The sequence below is a fragment of the Alosa sapidissima genome, chromosome 18 (assembly GCF_018492685.1).
Source record: "Alosa sapidissima isolate fAloSap1 chromosome 18, fAloSap1.pri, whole genome shotgun sequence".
Classification (NCBI taxonomy): Eukaryota; Metazoa; Chordata; class Actinopteri; order Clupeiformes; family Clupeidae; genus Alosa; species Alosa sapidissima.
The window spans coordinates 14778806-14794409 of NC_055974.1; the positions used below are offsets into that span (position 1 = coordinate 14778806).

The 15604-nt window shown below is 39.3% G+C and overlaps 2 protein-coding genes across 2 annotated transcripts; both read right to left on the reverse strand.

Annotated features, from left to right (window-relative positions):
• Nucleotides 1-1481: 1481 nt before the first annotated feature.
• On the reverse strand, nt 1482-9307 carry pmpca (peptidase, mitochondrial processing subunit alpha). The gene is made up of 13 exons (XM_042070540.1): nt 9176-9307; nt 8638-8846; nt 8430-8509; nt 8239-8321; nt 8057-8151; nt 7751-7851; nt 7329-7592; nt 6555-6647; nt 3655-3773; nt 3417-3507; nt 3153-3215; nt 2926-3070; nt 1482-2813 (listed from the first exon to the last, which is right to left on the reverse strand). The coding sequence occupies exons 1-13, from the start codon at nt 9220-9222 to the stop codon at nt 2644-2646; spliced, it is 1560 nt and encodes a 519-aa protein (XP_041926474.1). The 5' UTR covers nt 9223-9307; the 3' UTR covers nt 1482-2643.
• Nucleotides 9308-11285: 1978 nt separating this feature from the next.
• On the reverse strand, nt 11286-14700 carry tor2a (torsin family 2, member A). The gene is made up of 5 exons (XM_042070567.1): nt 14122-14700; nt 13372-13637; nt 13014-13189; nt 12708-12835; nt 11286-12064 (listed from the first exon to the last, which is right to left on the reverse strand). The coding sequence occupies exons 1-5, from the start codon at nt 14276-14278 to the stop codon at nt 11820-11822; spliced, it is 972 nt and encodes a 323-aa protein (XP_041926501.1). The 5' UTR covers nt 14279-14700; the 3' UTR covers nt 11286-11819.
• Between the last annotated feature and the right edge of the window lie 904 nt (nt 14701-15604).

A 15604-nucleotide genomic window follows, 5' to 3' on the forward strand; every position in this document is an offset into this window, starting at 1 on the left:
ATTATCATTATCACAATCATTATTATGCCTATATTGTTATACATGCACTTTCACTTAAATGTTTTGTGACATGCACATCAGAGGACTGCTTTACTAATGTAAGATATAATTAGTTTCATTGCTTTTGCATGGTTGCATGATGCTTGCATAAGAAAAGAAATACTTCTCAAAACAGCAACAATTATATGGGTGCTATTGTTTTGGGATGTTTCCCTCATGCAAGCATCATACATGGGTAGGAAATGGAGAAAAAAAATACATGTTTTTTAATGAAGTTTGATTTGAATGCCTGAATGTAAGGATTCAGGAAACACAATACCAGCTTTTTTGGCGAGCAGATAGGCGTACATCACTGATCTGTTGATCTTTAACAGATAGAAAGATAGCTACAATAGCTTTTGGCCACGTTATATTCAAATTTGACTATACAATACTCAGTGCTACAGTGTATTATACAGTCTCTGCTCTGTTTCTATGGAAGTTCCAAAAATTAGCGTTGTTGTCAAGTGTCGTTAAACAATTAAATAGCATTCAGCATTCAATAACAGGTTGAAGCGGAGCTTTGATACCAAACGTTATCGATTAGTTTCGGTTTCTCTCGCGCAGGCGCCTGCATTGAATGAACGCGCATACCACCACTTTATTGTATGGCTCCAATGACATAGCAGGACCGCGGTATCTTGATCAACTGCGCAGAAAATTATCAGACGAAGCACCGGGCCTAATTTCACTCCAAGACTCCGCGGACCAGCAGTCTCCACGTTGCGGACCCACATCAAAACAAAACTATTTCCTGATTGGTTGAGAAATCCTATTTTCTGATTGGCCGATAGGTTAGTAACTGAACAGCAGCTCTCTGAGCTGAATGAGCGCACAGACAGCAACGTTGTGTGACACGCTTGTAAAATATAGCCCTTAGAAATTTCTGTGCGGTAAAGTTAATAATTTCTCGGAGTGAGAAATGCCACGTGTGGCGTGTGAGCGTGTGAAGTCATTGAAATGCGTGAGACTTGAGAGGTCTGCTAAATCCAGTTGTTGGCATTGCAGTGCACCAATGAACCTCAGTATCATCAAAGCCTAGCCATAGATATTTCTTGATTCGTGCTCTATCAGCCATTCTTGCTTCACCGCAGACTGATTGTGACCTGTACGCTTTTAAATCTTTGCATCTAGGTGTACAGAAATGAGTCACATTTATTTTGACAAGCAACAAATAACAATTAACCCAACTTCAAATGTGCTGCACGCACACCAACGACTATGAGGAACAAGGGAGTAGAGTAATTTTGCAGTCCAATCTATTTTTCTCAAACGCAGATTTCAGGCCTTACTTTGACGTGCCAATAAAAATGACGCTCAGCTACTTCCTACACAAGAAGCACGGTTGATGAAAAGGTAACTGAACACAAGTAAGTGCATGTGCGGTCTACATCTGTCATAGCAGTTTTCACCAAGTTCAAGACAACAGCAACATAATCAACTGACCGGAAAGTTGCTGCATTTATCAAGAGCTCAATGAGAGGCTGACACAGCCACGTTAACAATTTCTGATGTGCAGTATTCAGACCGTATCCAATTGTGCAATATAAATACATATTTAAAGACTAAACACACATTTTACATTTATCTCTTATACAACATCTTACAATAGTGTTTAAATTGAATATTGACCACCAGGGATTATTTCGTCAGGGATGCAATCACATGATGCTGTGTATTACAAACAACTAACTGACTATTCTGATGTGTAATATTTAAGAACATGTTACTTTATACAGCCAGTATTAGATTGCATTAAAAACTGTAATGCAGAATTGATATGAAATGCTGAAAAATTACCTCAAACAGGCAAACCTCTGCATAAATCTGATCCAAGGGTTTTGGGACAATGTGGTACAAATGTGGTTCAAATACAAATTCTCTTCCCAAATGTTAAAGACTGCTACATAAATAAGTTGCCATACATTATTTTTATGAACACGCATCAGGGCCAATAAAATGCTGCCCTGATTTAGTTAACTTAATTTTTGTACCTTTGAGGTCAAGATTTGTAGCAACAGGGTAATCCAAAGATTACAGAACTGAACTGGTGCAGGCATGGTCAATGCATAGTTGTATACTGTCAAACTTGTGTAATTTGCCATATCAGAACAGAACAATATGTTTATAATACTCATGTTCTCAACAGCAAAAAGAAAACATTTTAAATGGAGAGTGGAGAATATTTCAAATTCTGAAACAGGTGTATGCATGTACAGTAAGGTGTTTTGTAATCTGGGAAGTCATACTGATGACTGTACAAAATGTTAGTGTGGCAAAATTACATACAGTACTACTACTGCTGTAATGTCTAGCTGAAAAGTGCAGCACTCAGGTAGAACTATTATTAAACAAACTCAAATCCATAATAGATATTTCGTTTTCTGTTGTGTGGGGAGAATTGATCTTCAGCTAATTTTTGATCATGCCAGTCTCGATCGATCTGACAAGTCTACAAACACGGATACACCAGGTGGTTTTCTGAAACCATGAATATAAGGTTTATCACATCAAATGCAATATGTAATAAGAAAACAACAGAAATAAGTCTGCTTGTAAGTCCAGTTTGCAAGTGCCCAGTCTGTATAGCAAAGCATATTCAGTCTATCGGAAGAGTCGATACATTCGGGGCAGGCGTCCATCTTTGCTGGAGAGAGCTGCTTGTATGTGCTCGTATGAGGGCATTTCTGTCAGGTCACCTAGAGCAGCCACAGCTGGTTTAGCCCGCAGCATCTTCGCGGTCACTCTCTTGATATCGTTTGCTGTAACATTACCTGAAAAAATAACACGTACAATTAATGTACACAGTTATCTTTAAAAAAATAAAATAAACAAGCTGCTTGATTGCTTCAAAGTAGACAATCACATATAGTCATCGATACTCACTAATTAACTGACACAGTTCATGAGGCAGCTTTCTCTTGCCAGTGGCTAGAACTTGCCGTCCAACATCTTCAAAAATGACCGGACGTGACTCCAAATTCATCATCAGCATTGATTTAAGCTGCGTCTTTGCTCTTTCCAGCTCCATCTTAATATTGATTGAATACAAATGGTTAGTACCATATCACTGAACACTGTAAGTTTGAGATTATTTATGGATGTGTGCTCACCTCTCCTGCTGTCCCAGCCATCTGAATGAACTCTCGGGTTATAATCTCAACCATCTCCCGCACCTTCAAAAACGATGAATTGCGTTAATATAGCTGTGCTTTTAAGCAGTCAAACCACCTAAACGTCCAACAGTTTACATGATAAATAACAAAGCAACTGATTTTACCCTTGAGTCATAAAACCAAACTTTAACGTATTGTTTAAACAAGTCTGTAGGAGTTTTAGTCACTTCATCTGAAACCAAATTGAGGTCATTATTCTACCTGTCTGGGGTCTGCACTGGCATGGATGCATAAGAGTCCACTGTCCTCATAGCTGTGATGGTATGAAGTAGCATTGTACATCCAGTGATGTCTGTAAGGTATTGTAAAACAGAACAGGTTTGGATCTATACTTCAAACAATACACACTCTTCACTTCTAAGTTCTAATGAGGTCTTTATTGAAAATATTCCGCAACATATATGGCATTTGTATATTTGTGTGAGCTGTGATGTTTTACCTGTTGAGCACATTCAGGTACAGACGAGTAAACATGCCTTTTCCAGGCCCACCAGCAGAGAAGGAGCCTCCACCTCCCATCATCATGTTGAGGACCGCAAAGGGAATGAAGTCATCCTCCTGCCACCCATAACGATAACATACAGGTGGGGTCATTGAATCAAATTGGTCCAGATAATAAGTCTCCATTTACACATGCATCTTTGGCTCTTCTACTTCCCTTTGTATGTGAAGATTTCTGAAAGACTTATGTTAGTTGTGTGGTGATCTATTCCAGATGTACACACGCAATGCTGCATCTAGGCTACACATAGTTGAATCTTTTTCCTCCCAATTACACTATTACACTATATGAAATACATTTCATGGGCTGTCGGTACAAAAAAAATGAAAACAATTGGTTGTAACTAGCTTGAGTTGCTGCAGCCAACAGCTAGAGTATCCAGGGAGCAACAGTGCTACACTCTGGGCGGATGAACATGAACTAGGGCTGGGCGTTATGGCTGAAAACTATATCACAATATAAGTATTTCATATCAGTCGATATCGATAATTATTGATTTTTAAAAAAAAATCTATTTCAGATAAGGACCAAAAGGGAAAAAAAGACAAAGCAAACAGGGAAAAGAAATAGCAACAAAAACACTAAAATAAATAAATGTGCACATAAGTCTGAATGAAAAGCAGCACTGGTTGAAGCCTGGAAATATTGTAAACAAAGTAGCTTTATTTGCTAGTTTATCATAGTCTACTGGTTAGACTGTTTAGTTTCCCCACGTGTGTTTAAGTTTCAAATGAATACCTTTTCTTCTTGGGACAGGCCGTTTGAGTCTTGGAAAGTACTTTTCCATTTGCATCGGGATTGAGATGATTAGAACTTCAAGCAGACAATTTGAATGGAACAGTTTTGAACAAATTTGTGCAGCTTTGCTAATGATGCTAACCGGATTTAAAGGAATTATCTGGAGTAAAATGCACTTTAGATCAATTTACAGATGATTGGGAGTACATACGTTGAGTTGACATCAAAATCATGTCATTCGGATGTGTTTTGAGAAAGTTCGATTTTACCGTTTTTAGTAAAAACTTGTTAGCCTGGAAGTGACCAGGGCATGTCATTTCGCCGCTACAAAACGCTATTTTTATACCTCTTCTACAGTTCCAAACAACATTACACTTACGTGGTAGAGTAGAGGGTCCCTAAAACCAAATTGATCTAAAGTGCATTTTAGTCCGGATAATTCCTTTAATAGCAATTTAGCCAGTCGTCTTGCACGATTGTGAATGTTTGGATTACGTGCATGCTGAGGAGGGATGCGCCCGTTGGGGGGGGGGGGGGGGGAGAGAGAGAGAGAGAGAGAGAGAGAGAGAGAGTGTGCACGGAGCAAGGACTCATTGAGAGTCTGTGTTGAGGTAGGCCTACTTCTATCGCCTACTCTGCTGGAGTTGCACATAGCTACAATGCAAGATATATTTAGCCTATTTATTTATGGACAACGTAAGGTGGACAATGTGTGCAGTGTTTCCCATACATTGACTAATCTGTGGCGGGGCGCCACAAAATAAAAATCGGCCGCCACACATAAATATTCTATGTTTAATTTAATTTAAATTAAATATAAGATCAAATCCTTGCATTGCCATTGAGCTGCGCTTTTTATGCACGCAGCCTTTCCTTGCCCCGCCCCGCTCTCTCTCTCGTAGCCCGCTGCCCCTCCTCTGCATTTGCATTTAACAAAATATTCACGATTGTTGAAGGACTGTTGTTGCCACATAGAAGCATTGCATAGAAGACGTCTGGCTATTAAATTAACTGCTATTAAATCCGCTTAGCATCGTGACCATGCTGCGCAAATTTGTTCAAAACTGCTGCATTGAAGTTAACTCTGCTAAGATCTTAGCCTACGTACAGCTGCTTGTCAATTTCGTTGAAGGTCTCATTTTATTGACTCTGACACTGAATGTTTGCAAAATCCCGATGTAAATGGAAAAGTGTTTTCCAAAATTCAAAAGTGCTTGTCCCAAGGAGAAGTACGAACCTTTATTTTAACTATGTAGAAAACGTTATGAATTGCATCCACACATCAGCAGCCTTTAAACTGTGTTACAATTGCAATTTGCAAGGGTTCCCTCAAGTGACAGGCACTCAATTAGACCTATACACTACCAAGACCCCCCCCCCTTGTCCAAGTCAGCTACCGCCACAAATTTAACTGACTTGCTTTTAATTATCGAATGTTCTATCGAACGTATTTTTTATTGATATCGATTACATTGCGATCTATTGCGATACATATCGCTATCGTTTTATCGCCCAGCCCTAACATGAACATCTCCTTTAATACTCACAAAACCACATCAAATGCAAAACCAATCAAAATGCACAGTGAAGTGGTCTACACTGGCATTTAACATAAGGATGGATAATGTTTTATAACATACTGCCTTAGCAACATATTTTGCTTGTTGCAGGGATACTGGAATAATTATTTCCTGACTCATGCATGTACAGTACTGTATGTCTGAGATCACAAAGACAACCACTAGGTCTTCTTTCCTCAACACTTTATCAATAAATTTGTTCCCATTGCTGGATCGCCACAACCATTTATTTCCCTCAATACAACATAAGACAATTCCAACCAAGTTGGACATTCCAACTGTGTTCCAACATTTCCTGAACACTGATTTCCTTGAACAGATTTCTAGAATTAATCCCTCCCCCCCTCCAAAAAAAACAAAAAAACAATCGGTTTTACCTAGCTAGAGTTGCTACAGCCAGCAGATAATCCAACCAGGCAGCTACAGCGATACTTAGCAACTGGTTGTAGCTACTCGAGCTACACTGTAGGTAAAACTGATTGATTTTATTTGAAGAGAAGTCTCAGAAGTCAAACTCACCAGAAATGAGCAACTCTCCAATCCAATCATGATGTGTGTTAGCTCAGGGATAGGAGTGGGACCAAGGCTCACATCCGACATGTCTTTTTCCATCTGTCAAAACGATCATGGAGTTACAGATTATTAGCTTTTTATGTCATAATTGTCAATAATTTGCTCTTTTCAACAATTCCTTAATGTCACACTGAAATCTACATTGTGATTTGGTTCAGTAGATACCCAACCCTATCTGAGAGTCACTCAGGGCCCTAATTTACTGCAAAGTCAGTCTATGAGCAAAGTTCTCGTGCATGACCTAACGACTTCATGTTCTTCATCACATCTACATCTGTATGGTTTATTCATAGGTAAATGTCTGCTATTCAGGTCAAAACTGATCTGAGACTGAAAGGGAACACCTGGCTACATATCTGTGAATATTGCAAAACGGACCAGCACCAGTGGCATTCCCATACGGAAAGGCATTGGGCGTCCTCTTTGAAAAACCTAGAAACTTGAGGTGCTGTGAACAAAAGTGCCATCTTTGTACATGTTAAGGAATAATAACTAAAATCCAAATGGTGTGTTTAAGGTCTCACATATTTGTGTAAAAACAATCCCAGCACTCTTACACTCCCTGTTTTACAGTAAATACTTTTTGTTTTCCTGGAGAACATGTCCCTTTCTGGATTATTCTAAACTTCTGACTGGTAGCAGACATATGCACCAGCAGCATCTGGTGCAACACACAACCGCACTGAAAACCTTATTAAGCATATAAACTCAGCAGCATACCTTGATTATTCCACCCGTATACTGAGCTACTGACAGGTCCACGTTGCCTGATGTGCTGGCTCCCCACACAGGCTTCATATCCAGCAGGTACTTCCTGGCGCATTCAACCAGCTGCTCATGCTCGATTCCCACCCCGGCCAGGACCATACGCTCGGGGCAGTAATAGCTCCGGAGGTAGGAGTGGAGTAGAGCACGGTCGATCTTGTCCACATTCTCCACGGGGCAGAAGCGAGGCAAGCCAACGGTGTTTCCACGATACGCAGCCTATATCCACAAACAATTACATCAGCAGTGGCAAATAACTCAGTGTTTTACTCATACTCATAAGCATGATGAATAGCATGAATGGTGAATAGAACAGAACAGGATGGACAGAAAAGAATGATAAAGAAATTCTGATCTTCTTTGAAAAGGTGACCTACCGCATGGATCATTTCTGTCAGCAAAGGTTCAGGGTCTGGCCTCATGTTCAAGTCCTCAAGTTCAAAACGTACTGCCATCCTTGTCATCTCAATTTCCTCATCTGAGGAAACACAGAGGTCTGAACTACCTAAACAAAATCCTTGTGTATTCACTCTTATATTGAATAACTTAAATCTGTGTGATTCATGTTTGAAATTACCAATTTAAGTAAGGTTACACAAAAGTAGAAATTATACTTATGAAGAAGTATACGACCTGCACCTGCACACATCAGAACATAGCAGTTTCCAAACTTTTGCACTCACCTAGCAAGCGTGGCTGCAGAACAGCATCTGCAAGAAGGCTGACAACAGTATCCAAACCCTTCACCTCCGCAGACACTGCATACATAGTGGTGTCTCTGCAGGCAAATAAAAAAAACATGAAGAAACGCCTTCAACAGGCAGGTACTACTTACACAAAATAACTGTTCTACTCTACTCAATACCTGGACGTTTGACAGTCACATATCCCACCATGCTTCTCAAGGGTCAATAGAATTTCGTCCTTACTTCCATACTGTGCTGTGGACTGAAGTAAACATACATTTGGAAATGTCCCAAAATATTTTAACACCCCCTAGCCACTCAACACCCTATCAACTTATTTGATTTTATCATAAACAGAGGAGACACTTACAGAAAAGGCAAGCTTCTCCAAAAAATGTGAGATCCCACTGGGGTATCTAACTTCATGTCTTGATCCAGAGTTGACTAAAACTAATAAAAGAGTGAGAAACAATATAATATTAAAGATGACTTAAAAACTCTCTCTCTCACTCACTCACTCACACACACACACACACACACACACACAAACACACACACAATATAAAGAACACACTTACTTCCAACTGTACAGAATTGCCCGAATTTATTTTGTGATGCTACTTTAAGACCATTTTCAAGGGTGGTGATCTTTGTTTCGTACTGTTCTTGCCCGTCCACAGCAGCAAATACTGGCTTTGGGATTCCAGGTAAAGGGGCAGAAAGCGACACATTTGGATAACCATTGCTGCTGCCACTGCTATATTGCCTACATGCGGCAAAGCCAAACCTGTAGAGTTGCAACCACACACATAATTATTTTAGAAAATGTATTTACAAAATGTCCTCCTATCTCCATGAATACTCATGCTTCATGTGACATTAACAATAAGCCAATACACTTACTTAACGAGTAATTAAAGCTATGTTTATTAACGTTGCAGTATAGCATTAGTTGTTAGCTATTGCTACAGCTGGCTATAAAACCAGCAAATGAAAAGCGGAACAGAAACGACAAGTCCTATATCAATGATTTATTAAGACACCGTCCAACAGACACTCAATTAACGTATGCAGTATCATTATCTATCAACGAAATGGTCATAACTAGCTTGTTACCTCTGTACTCGTCCCCAGGCTCTAAATCTTGACATGTGGGACGCCATATTGGAAGTACTAGCCTCTACAAAGTTACGGCAAATGTCTATGGTTCGTCCAGGTCTTCAACCCGGAACATAATGCGGTTTCGGATTTCGCCTATGTCTGGTCGCCCCCTTGTGATAGACGTCCAGAGAAAAGGTCAAGATTAAATTACAATAACATATTTTCCGTTGGAAACTAATTAGATTCACTTGAGAAAAAAAAACTGTTTTCCCTAATTGACTTTATTATCTCAATACATATACATTAATACAAATAAAAACAGGACTGAATAATAGGATGGTCATTGCGTAATGGACAGGCCTTGTCTTGGACTTGCTGTTCTGCACAATGCTGTTCCTTTTTTACAGTGCAATGTAATTTCACCACAATTGTCTTCACTAGCAATGTTAATGTGATATTCTATGCAAGTGAATGATTTAATTAATAAAAAAAAAAAAGCAGTGATAACATTATAGGACGAGACTTAGAAAATACATCAAGTATTCAACCCAAACTTTAGTTTTTTTTTTTTAAAAAAGGTAACAATAAATGAATTACTTGATATGGACATAAAGCACATAACATGTGAAATTTCAATACTGTAATTTGCTATTAAAGTGCAGATGGGTAATCCTCAATAAAGACAGTCTAGTTGTTTCATGAGTTGGTGTCTCCGAAAAATACTGCAGCATTTTGTATTTGCAGGTCCTCTCTGCTGTTGATTAGGTTGCATCGATTTCTACATTACAATTTTTAACGGAAAACAATATGTTACTCTCAAAATTGTGCTGTTTTCTTACAACATTTTGTGAAAGTATAGACTGTATCTGGGTTATTCTATGAAACGGGTGCCTTTTCCACTATGCAATTTTCAAAATATAAAATTTGCATGGTAATATTTTAGATGTAAATGTCATGTCGGTTTTTTTTAGAGTCATGTCATGTCGGTCATGTCATGTTCTTGTACATCATGTTAATAAGAATTCTTGAATTTACCTGTAGGCTTTAGAAACACACTTTGGCTCTAGTTTGGCACCCATTTCATAGAATGACCCGTCTAGTCTTTTACCTCTGAGGATCAAAGGTAAAACACCATTTTGAATACTTTTGTGCACATGAAGTTCCTCTTTACAAGTCACAATCAAAACAGAATACCAGACATAATATACCACAAAACGAAACCAATACTATAACCTGACTCTCACCAGATGAATTTCGTTCCGCCTAGCTCCACTCATCCATCTGGGATCGATCCATTGGAGAGGTGTTTCAGAAGGCTGGGCCTTATCAAAAATCCATGCATATGATTTGGATACGTCACATCTATGAAATTCCCGCCCTGCGTCCTGATTGGCTCTACCATAAAATCTGGAGCCGAAATCACTCTCAATGATCATAAGAAGGACAAATAAATACACCTGTTATTCCAAATAGCTGCCCATCTGCCCTCTGCAGTTCCGTGGCCACATTGTACCATCCCGCGGAAATGTAAGGAAATCATTTGCATGCATTCAAGATGGAAAATGAACTTGTTTGACAAACTGCTTATTGCTGCTTTAAATTAGGGTGTACTATGCGTAGCAAAATGAAGAGAACATTAATGTAAAAGTATGACATGACATTAATGTAAAAGCATTATATGGCATTAATGTAAAAGCATGACATGCCATTAATGTAAAAGCATGACATGCCATTAAAGCTGCAGTTGGCAAGATTTTTTTGATCATATTCCCTGAAACCGACACTATGCTCCGACAGAACAACAAAAATCAGCCGGTTTTAGAAAAAAAACCCCACACTTCTACCTCCACCTAGAGCCTTTTATTTGTTTTGTAAAAATCCACAGCTCCCGGTTCTTCTGGTCCAATCAAAGCAGGGCTGTGTGAAATCTGACTGTCAATCACAGTCTGGTCCAATCTGGTGCGCACTGACGAGCACAAACTCGATGAGAGGGTGCTCAGTGGTAGTGGGGGAGGGGCATGAGAGTTGTAAACATTCAAAATTGTCCCCTCAATCTGTCAGACTTGCCAACTGCAGCTTTAATGTACTGTAATACACTAAGCAATAACTGTAGAAACACAACCAGCAGGAGAGTAGAAGAATTTATCTGATTGATGGTTGCAAAACAAATCACAGATTACCTAAAAAGACAATAAACAATGGTGTTGAAAGTTCAGTTAATGATGGTACCATTGTTTGACTGATTTTAAAAAAAAAAACATAAATAAACAGACTTGGCAGCCCTTAATATGGCTGAGGGTTCTGCATTTGTAAAACCTATGGTTTGGGTGGGAAACTCCAAACTCCAAGACACTGCTCCAAAGGACCACAGTTTTGTCTTTTAGAATGATTTTCAGTCCACCGTCTCCTCTGTGCCTACTATATACTGAGATGTATTGTGGGAACTTCTCTCACAGTGGTCCATGAAGTTGTGAAGCACAGGTGAAGGATAATTCCGTAGGGAGTCGACCTCTACTCAGCCATCACTTTCAATCCAGCGTATACATGTATCTAATTCGGATTGCCTCATCACCCTGCTCTTAACACTCCAAAAGGATTACAGCGATCTCACAGATGAGCGAACCTCAGGACTTGTCATTTCCTTGCGCTCATGGAGTTCTCACAGGTAGACGTTCACTTTGGCAGGCACCTGTTTGCAGCCTGTGCTGGAAAACCGGTGTTGTTCATTGGATGTAGGACATATGGCTCTGCTCACTTCCTCAGCCACGTCCACGCGGTGGCATTCCCCTCGCTGGCACAACTCCCGCTGGGCACAGCGCTTCACATGGTGCTGGCACAATGGCAGGAAGGGCACGTAACTGCTGATCAACTTCTGAGAAATGATCCTGGATTTGTAGAAACCAGCTGGGAGGGGAAAACAAAAATAATTTCAATCAATATTTATAAACTAATAAAAGGCTGGAGTGTCGCTAAAAAATGCAATATGCAGAGGAAATGCTATACCATTACATCACATATCACTGGCATTGTGATTGAGGCCATTTATAAGTATAATAAATTGACTCAACTACTACTACTACTTGACAGTTGGTTTGTGGTGCGCTTTGAGTAAATCTTAGATGCTGTTCTTATGGCCATATCACAATTTCGATCACATACTTGCACACGTCCTTTACGTCATTTCCTGTTACGCTCAGTTGAGTTACAAGTATTCTCCCCTACGCACTCCAATCACACCCACACTATTTAACCTTAGAATTAAGGCAGCCTTATGGAGGTGTGGCATGTTTAAAATAGAAGCAGACTGAGTCACAACCGCAGTCATTTTGGCAGTCGCAAAAAGGTGGAACATGGACTCACTCATTGAATAATTAAAATCCCCATAAATTTGACTTTGATTTCATAAAAACTTGTTACCTACAAAAGCATCATTTTTACAATGGTAAAACATGCACAATATATGCAGCCCACAATCTCGAGAACCCCTAGACTGGAGCCTTGTCATCATGGTTCATGTTGTTCAAATTGTGAGTTTTGTTGCCCTTACTGTTGTTAGCGTTGAAGACTGCCTCATCGAGGGGCTCCACCAGGTCTTGCAGTTGTATCTCCTCTCGGTCACGGCCCGCCTTGCGCATCTCCATAGCCACACTGTTAATAACCTCCTGCCCTGTAGAGCTGCAGGAAGTAAACACAGCCAGTTAGCTGGCTAAAATGTGGAAGCCCCTGCCGGGCTGATTTTGCATGTGTCTGCCCAAAATTGAGGTACATTTGTACCATTAAAATACTGAGCTATTCCTTTACCAAATGTGATTTAATACTTCAATGTACTTCGTAAAAAGGACATATGACTGACCTGATAAAAACATAGATGGCTTTGCGATAATTGGTTTGGTAGACGACATGTAATGGGCCAAGATAAGGCTCAAGAACATCAATCAACCCAGAGGGCATCCTCTCCATCTCATCAAAAATAAAGATAGAGCGAGCGCAGGTAGTGAGGTTCCCCTCTATCCAGTGTTTTAGGTTTAACTGAGTATAAAGGGTAAACAACAATTGTAAACATTAATTACAATATTCATTATGAAACGTTTATGCTCATTTGACCAGTAAGATTATGTGTATTGTAATAATATCATAATTGTCACAATTATGTGGCTCACTGTACAGCATAAATTAAGCACTCTTTTCAACAGAGGAGGGAAAATCATTACCCTGTACTGATACAGCCTCTCAGGTAACGGGAAGTGGAGAGTTGGCACAAACTGGTGAATATAGGGGCTACCCATGGCTGTGCCATACAAATATCTAGCCAGCATTGAACTGACAAGGCTCTTGCCTGTTCCTGATGCACCATGGAAGGAGAGCACCAGAGGACGGTCAGGACTTTCCTTTGATAAAAAGTTTGATATTCCTTCTGAAACAATGTCCTGAGCCAGATGCTGTCCATACAAGTTCTTGTAGAGATCCCATTCTAGCCCTGGAATTACATCAACACAAATGTGTAGTTGTTACAGCAATGCATAATTTCACGACATAATACTACAAAATAAACTACAGTATGTGGTATTGACAATGCTGTTGACTGTTACGATGTTGACACACTTTGCACGGTTGCAGTTGCTACACAAAAGCATCAGACATACACTTCACTGTACCAACCCTACACCCAGCTAACCTTCAATCTGTCTCCCCCTAGATGGCACATCCTGAATAATTATGCGGAATTTATGAATCAGAGTAGCATAGGTAGGAGAAATCTTTTAAAACTCAGCATAGTAGGTCCCTGACACTTTCTGTGAGATGCAGATAAGATTTAACAGGAAGTTGTCCGTTTCTCTGGTAGAACTGTGTAGTTGTGGTAGATTACATACGGAACCATTGAATGGTCACAAACTTTAGCACTTGATAAACCCACAACCACTCCCCATATCTGTTGTCAGTTGTATACTAGGATAACTTACCTTGTATATTTGGTTTGAAGTCACATTCGCAACTGTCTGAGATTTTGCAATAAATTGTTTTCATCTCAAAACCACAAACCAAGGCATTAATATTGCACCATAACACCAAGACTATAAAGTTAAGGACACTTGGTATCCTCTGGACTGCTACTTCCATGTTATGATTTTCGCTTGAAGTCCGAACAGCTTAACGTTAAGTTAACCTCAACGTTTTTGTATTTCTAAAATCTTGTATGGAATTTCAAACAGTGGTATAACCAAAGTCCATATAGTCATTACAAAGTCTCTGGATTCATTATAAAGTCCGTGGCTTCGTCAAGGATCATGGACGTTAACGTCAGCACAATTATTTCCATGATATCCACTGAACAGTAACGTTATCTAGCTTCTACAACAAGAGAGAAGAAGAAGAATGGACAGGGTCGGCATCATTGCAACGTTGCTTGCATGAAGACAAAGTCCTTTCCAATGTGCAATCTCTGATTTGATCTGAGCAATCCCTGATCTGATGTTCAGTCTCCAATGAAGAGCAATGTGGCAAAGTACATTTCTGACGGTAGCCAGCTAGCAATTAGCCGTCTTAACTTCCGGTCACATTTAGCCGAAAAGATATCAAAATAGAAGTCATTAGTTAGATTTAGGCCTAGTGTTTTAAAAAATAAATTAGACTTATGCCGAGGCTACTTAAAATACGTAGCCATGTTAACAAACTACAGCCTAGTAATACAATATTATACAAAATAGCAACCCTGTTATATTAAAACATTACAGGTAAACATCGGGTAAAACCACTTTTTTACCATTACATTTTTAAATGTGCATGCTGGCACCTGCAGCTGGAACATCTTTGATTCATAATGTGTCCAAGTGACCACGAGAACTTGGGTTTAAGTCTCAAATTCCAACTCTTGATCCCATTCCCACCCCATAAAGAAGAAACGTAATGCTGATTCAGAGTTCAGAGAAATGTATTCACACATTATATCAGTATATACCAAGCAGTGAAATGTAAGCCTGGTTAGCTTCATGACTACTTTAAAAAGTAGAATGAATCTAAGTAAAACAGATAAGATTAAAAGCAGTTAATAATAGTTAATTCAATAATTATAATACAGAATTCAATAAAATAATAAAGTGACATGAATAATAATAATAATAATAATAATAATAATAATAATAATAATAATACATCATGTTATTAAAATGGGGTAGAGTATTCATTACAGTAGGCATGTCCATGTTGAGGAGTCTAATGAGAGAAATAGCTTTTTCTTAATCTCTCAGTTTTGGCCATCAAACTGCAGAAGCACTTGCCTGACTTCAACAAACTGAACAGATGCGTGGAGTACTTTATGATTTTAGTGGCTCTGTTCTTGCATCGGCTGATGTATATATCATGCAGCTCATCACCATTTAGTAACTTTAGGGCTTCTACATACTCGACGCACCCGACCGGTAGCGCGACACCGTGACGTCAAAATGA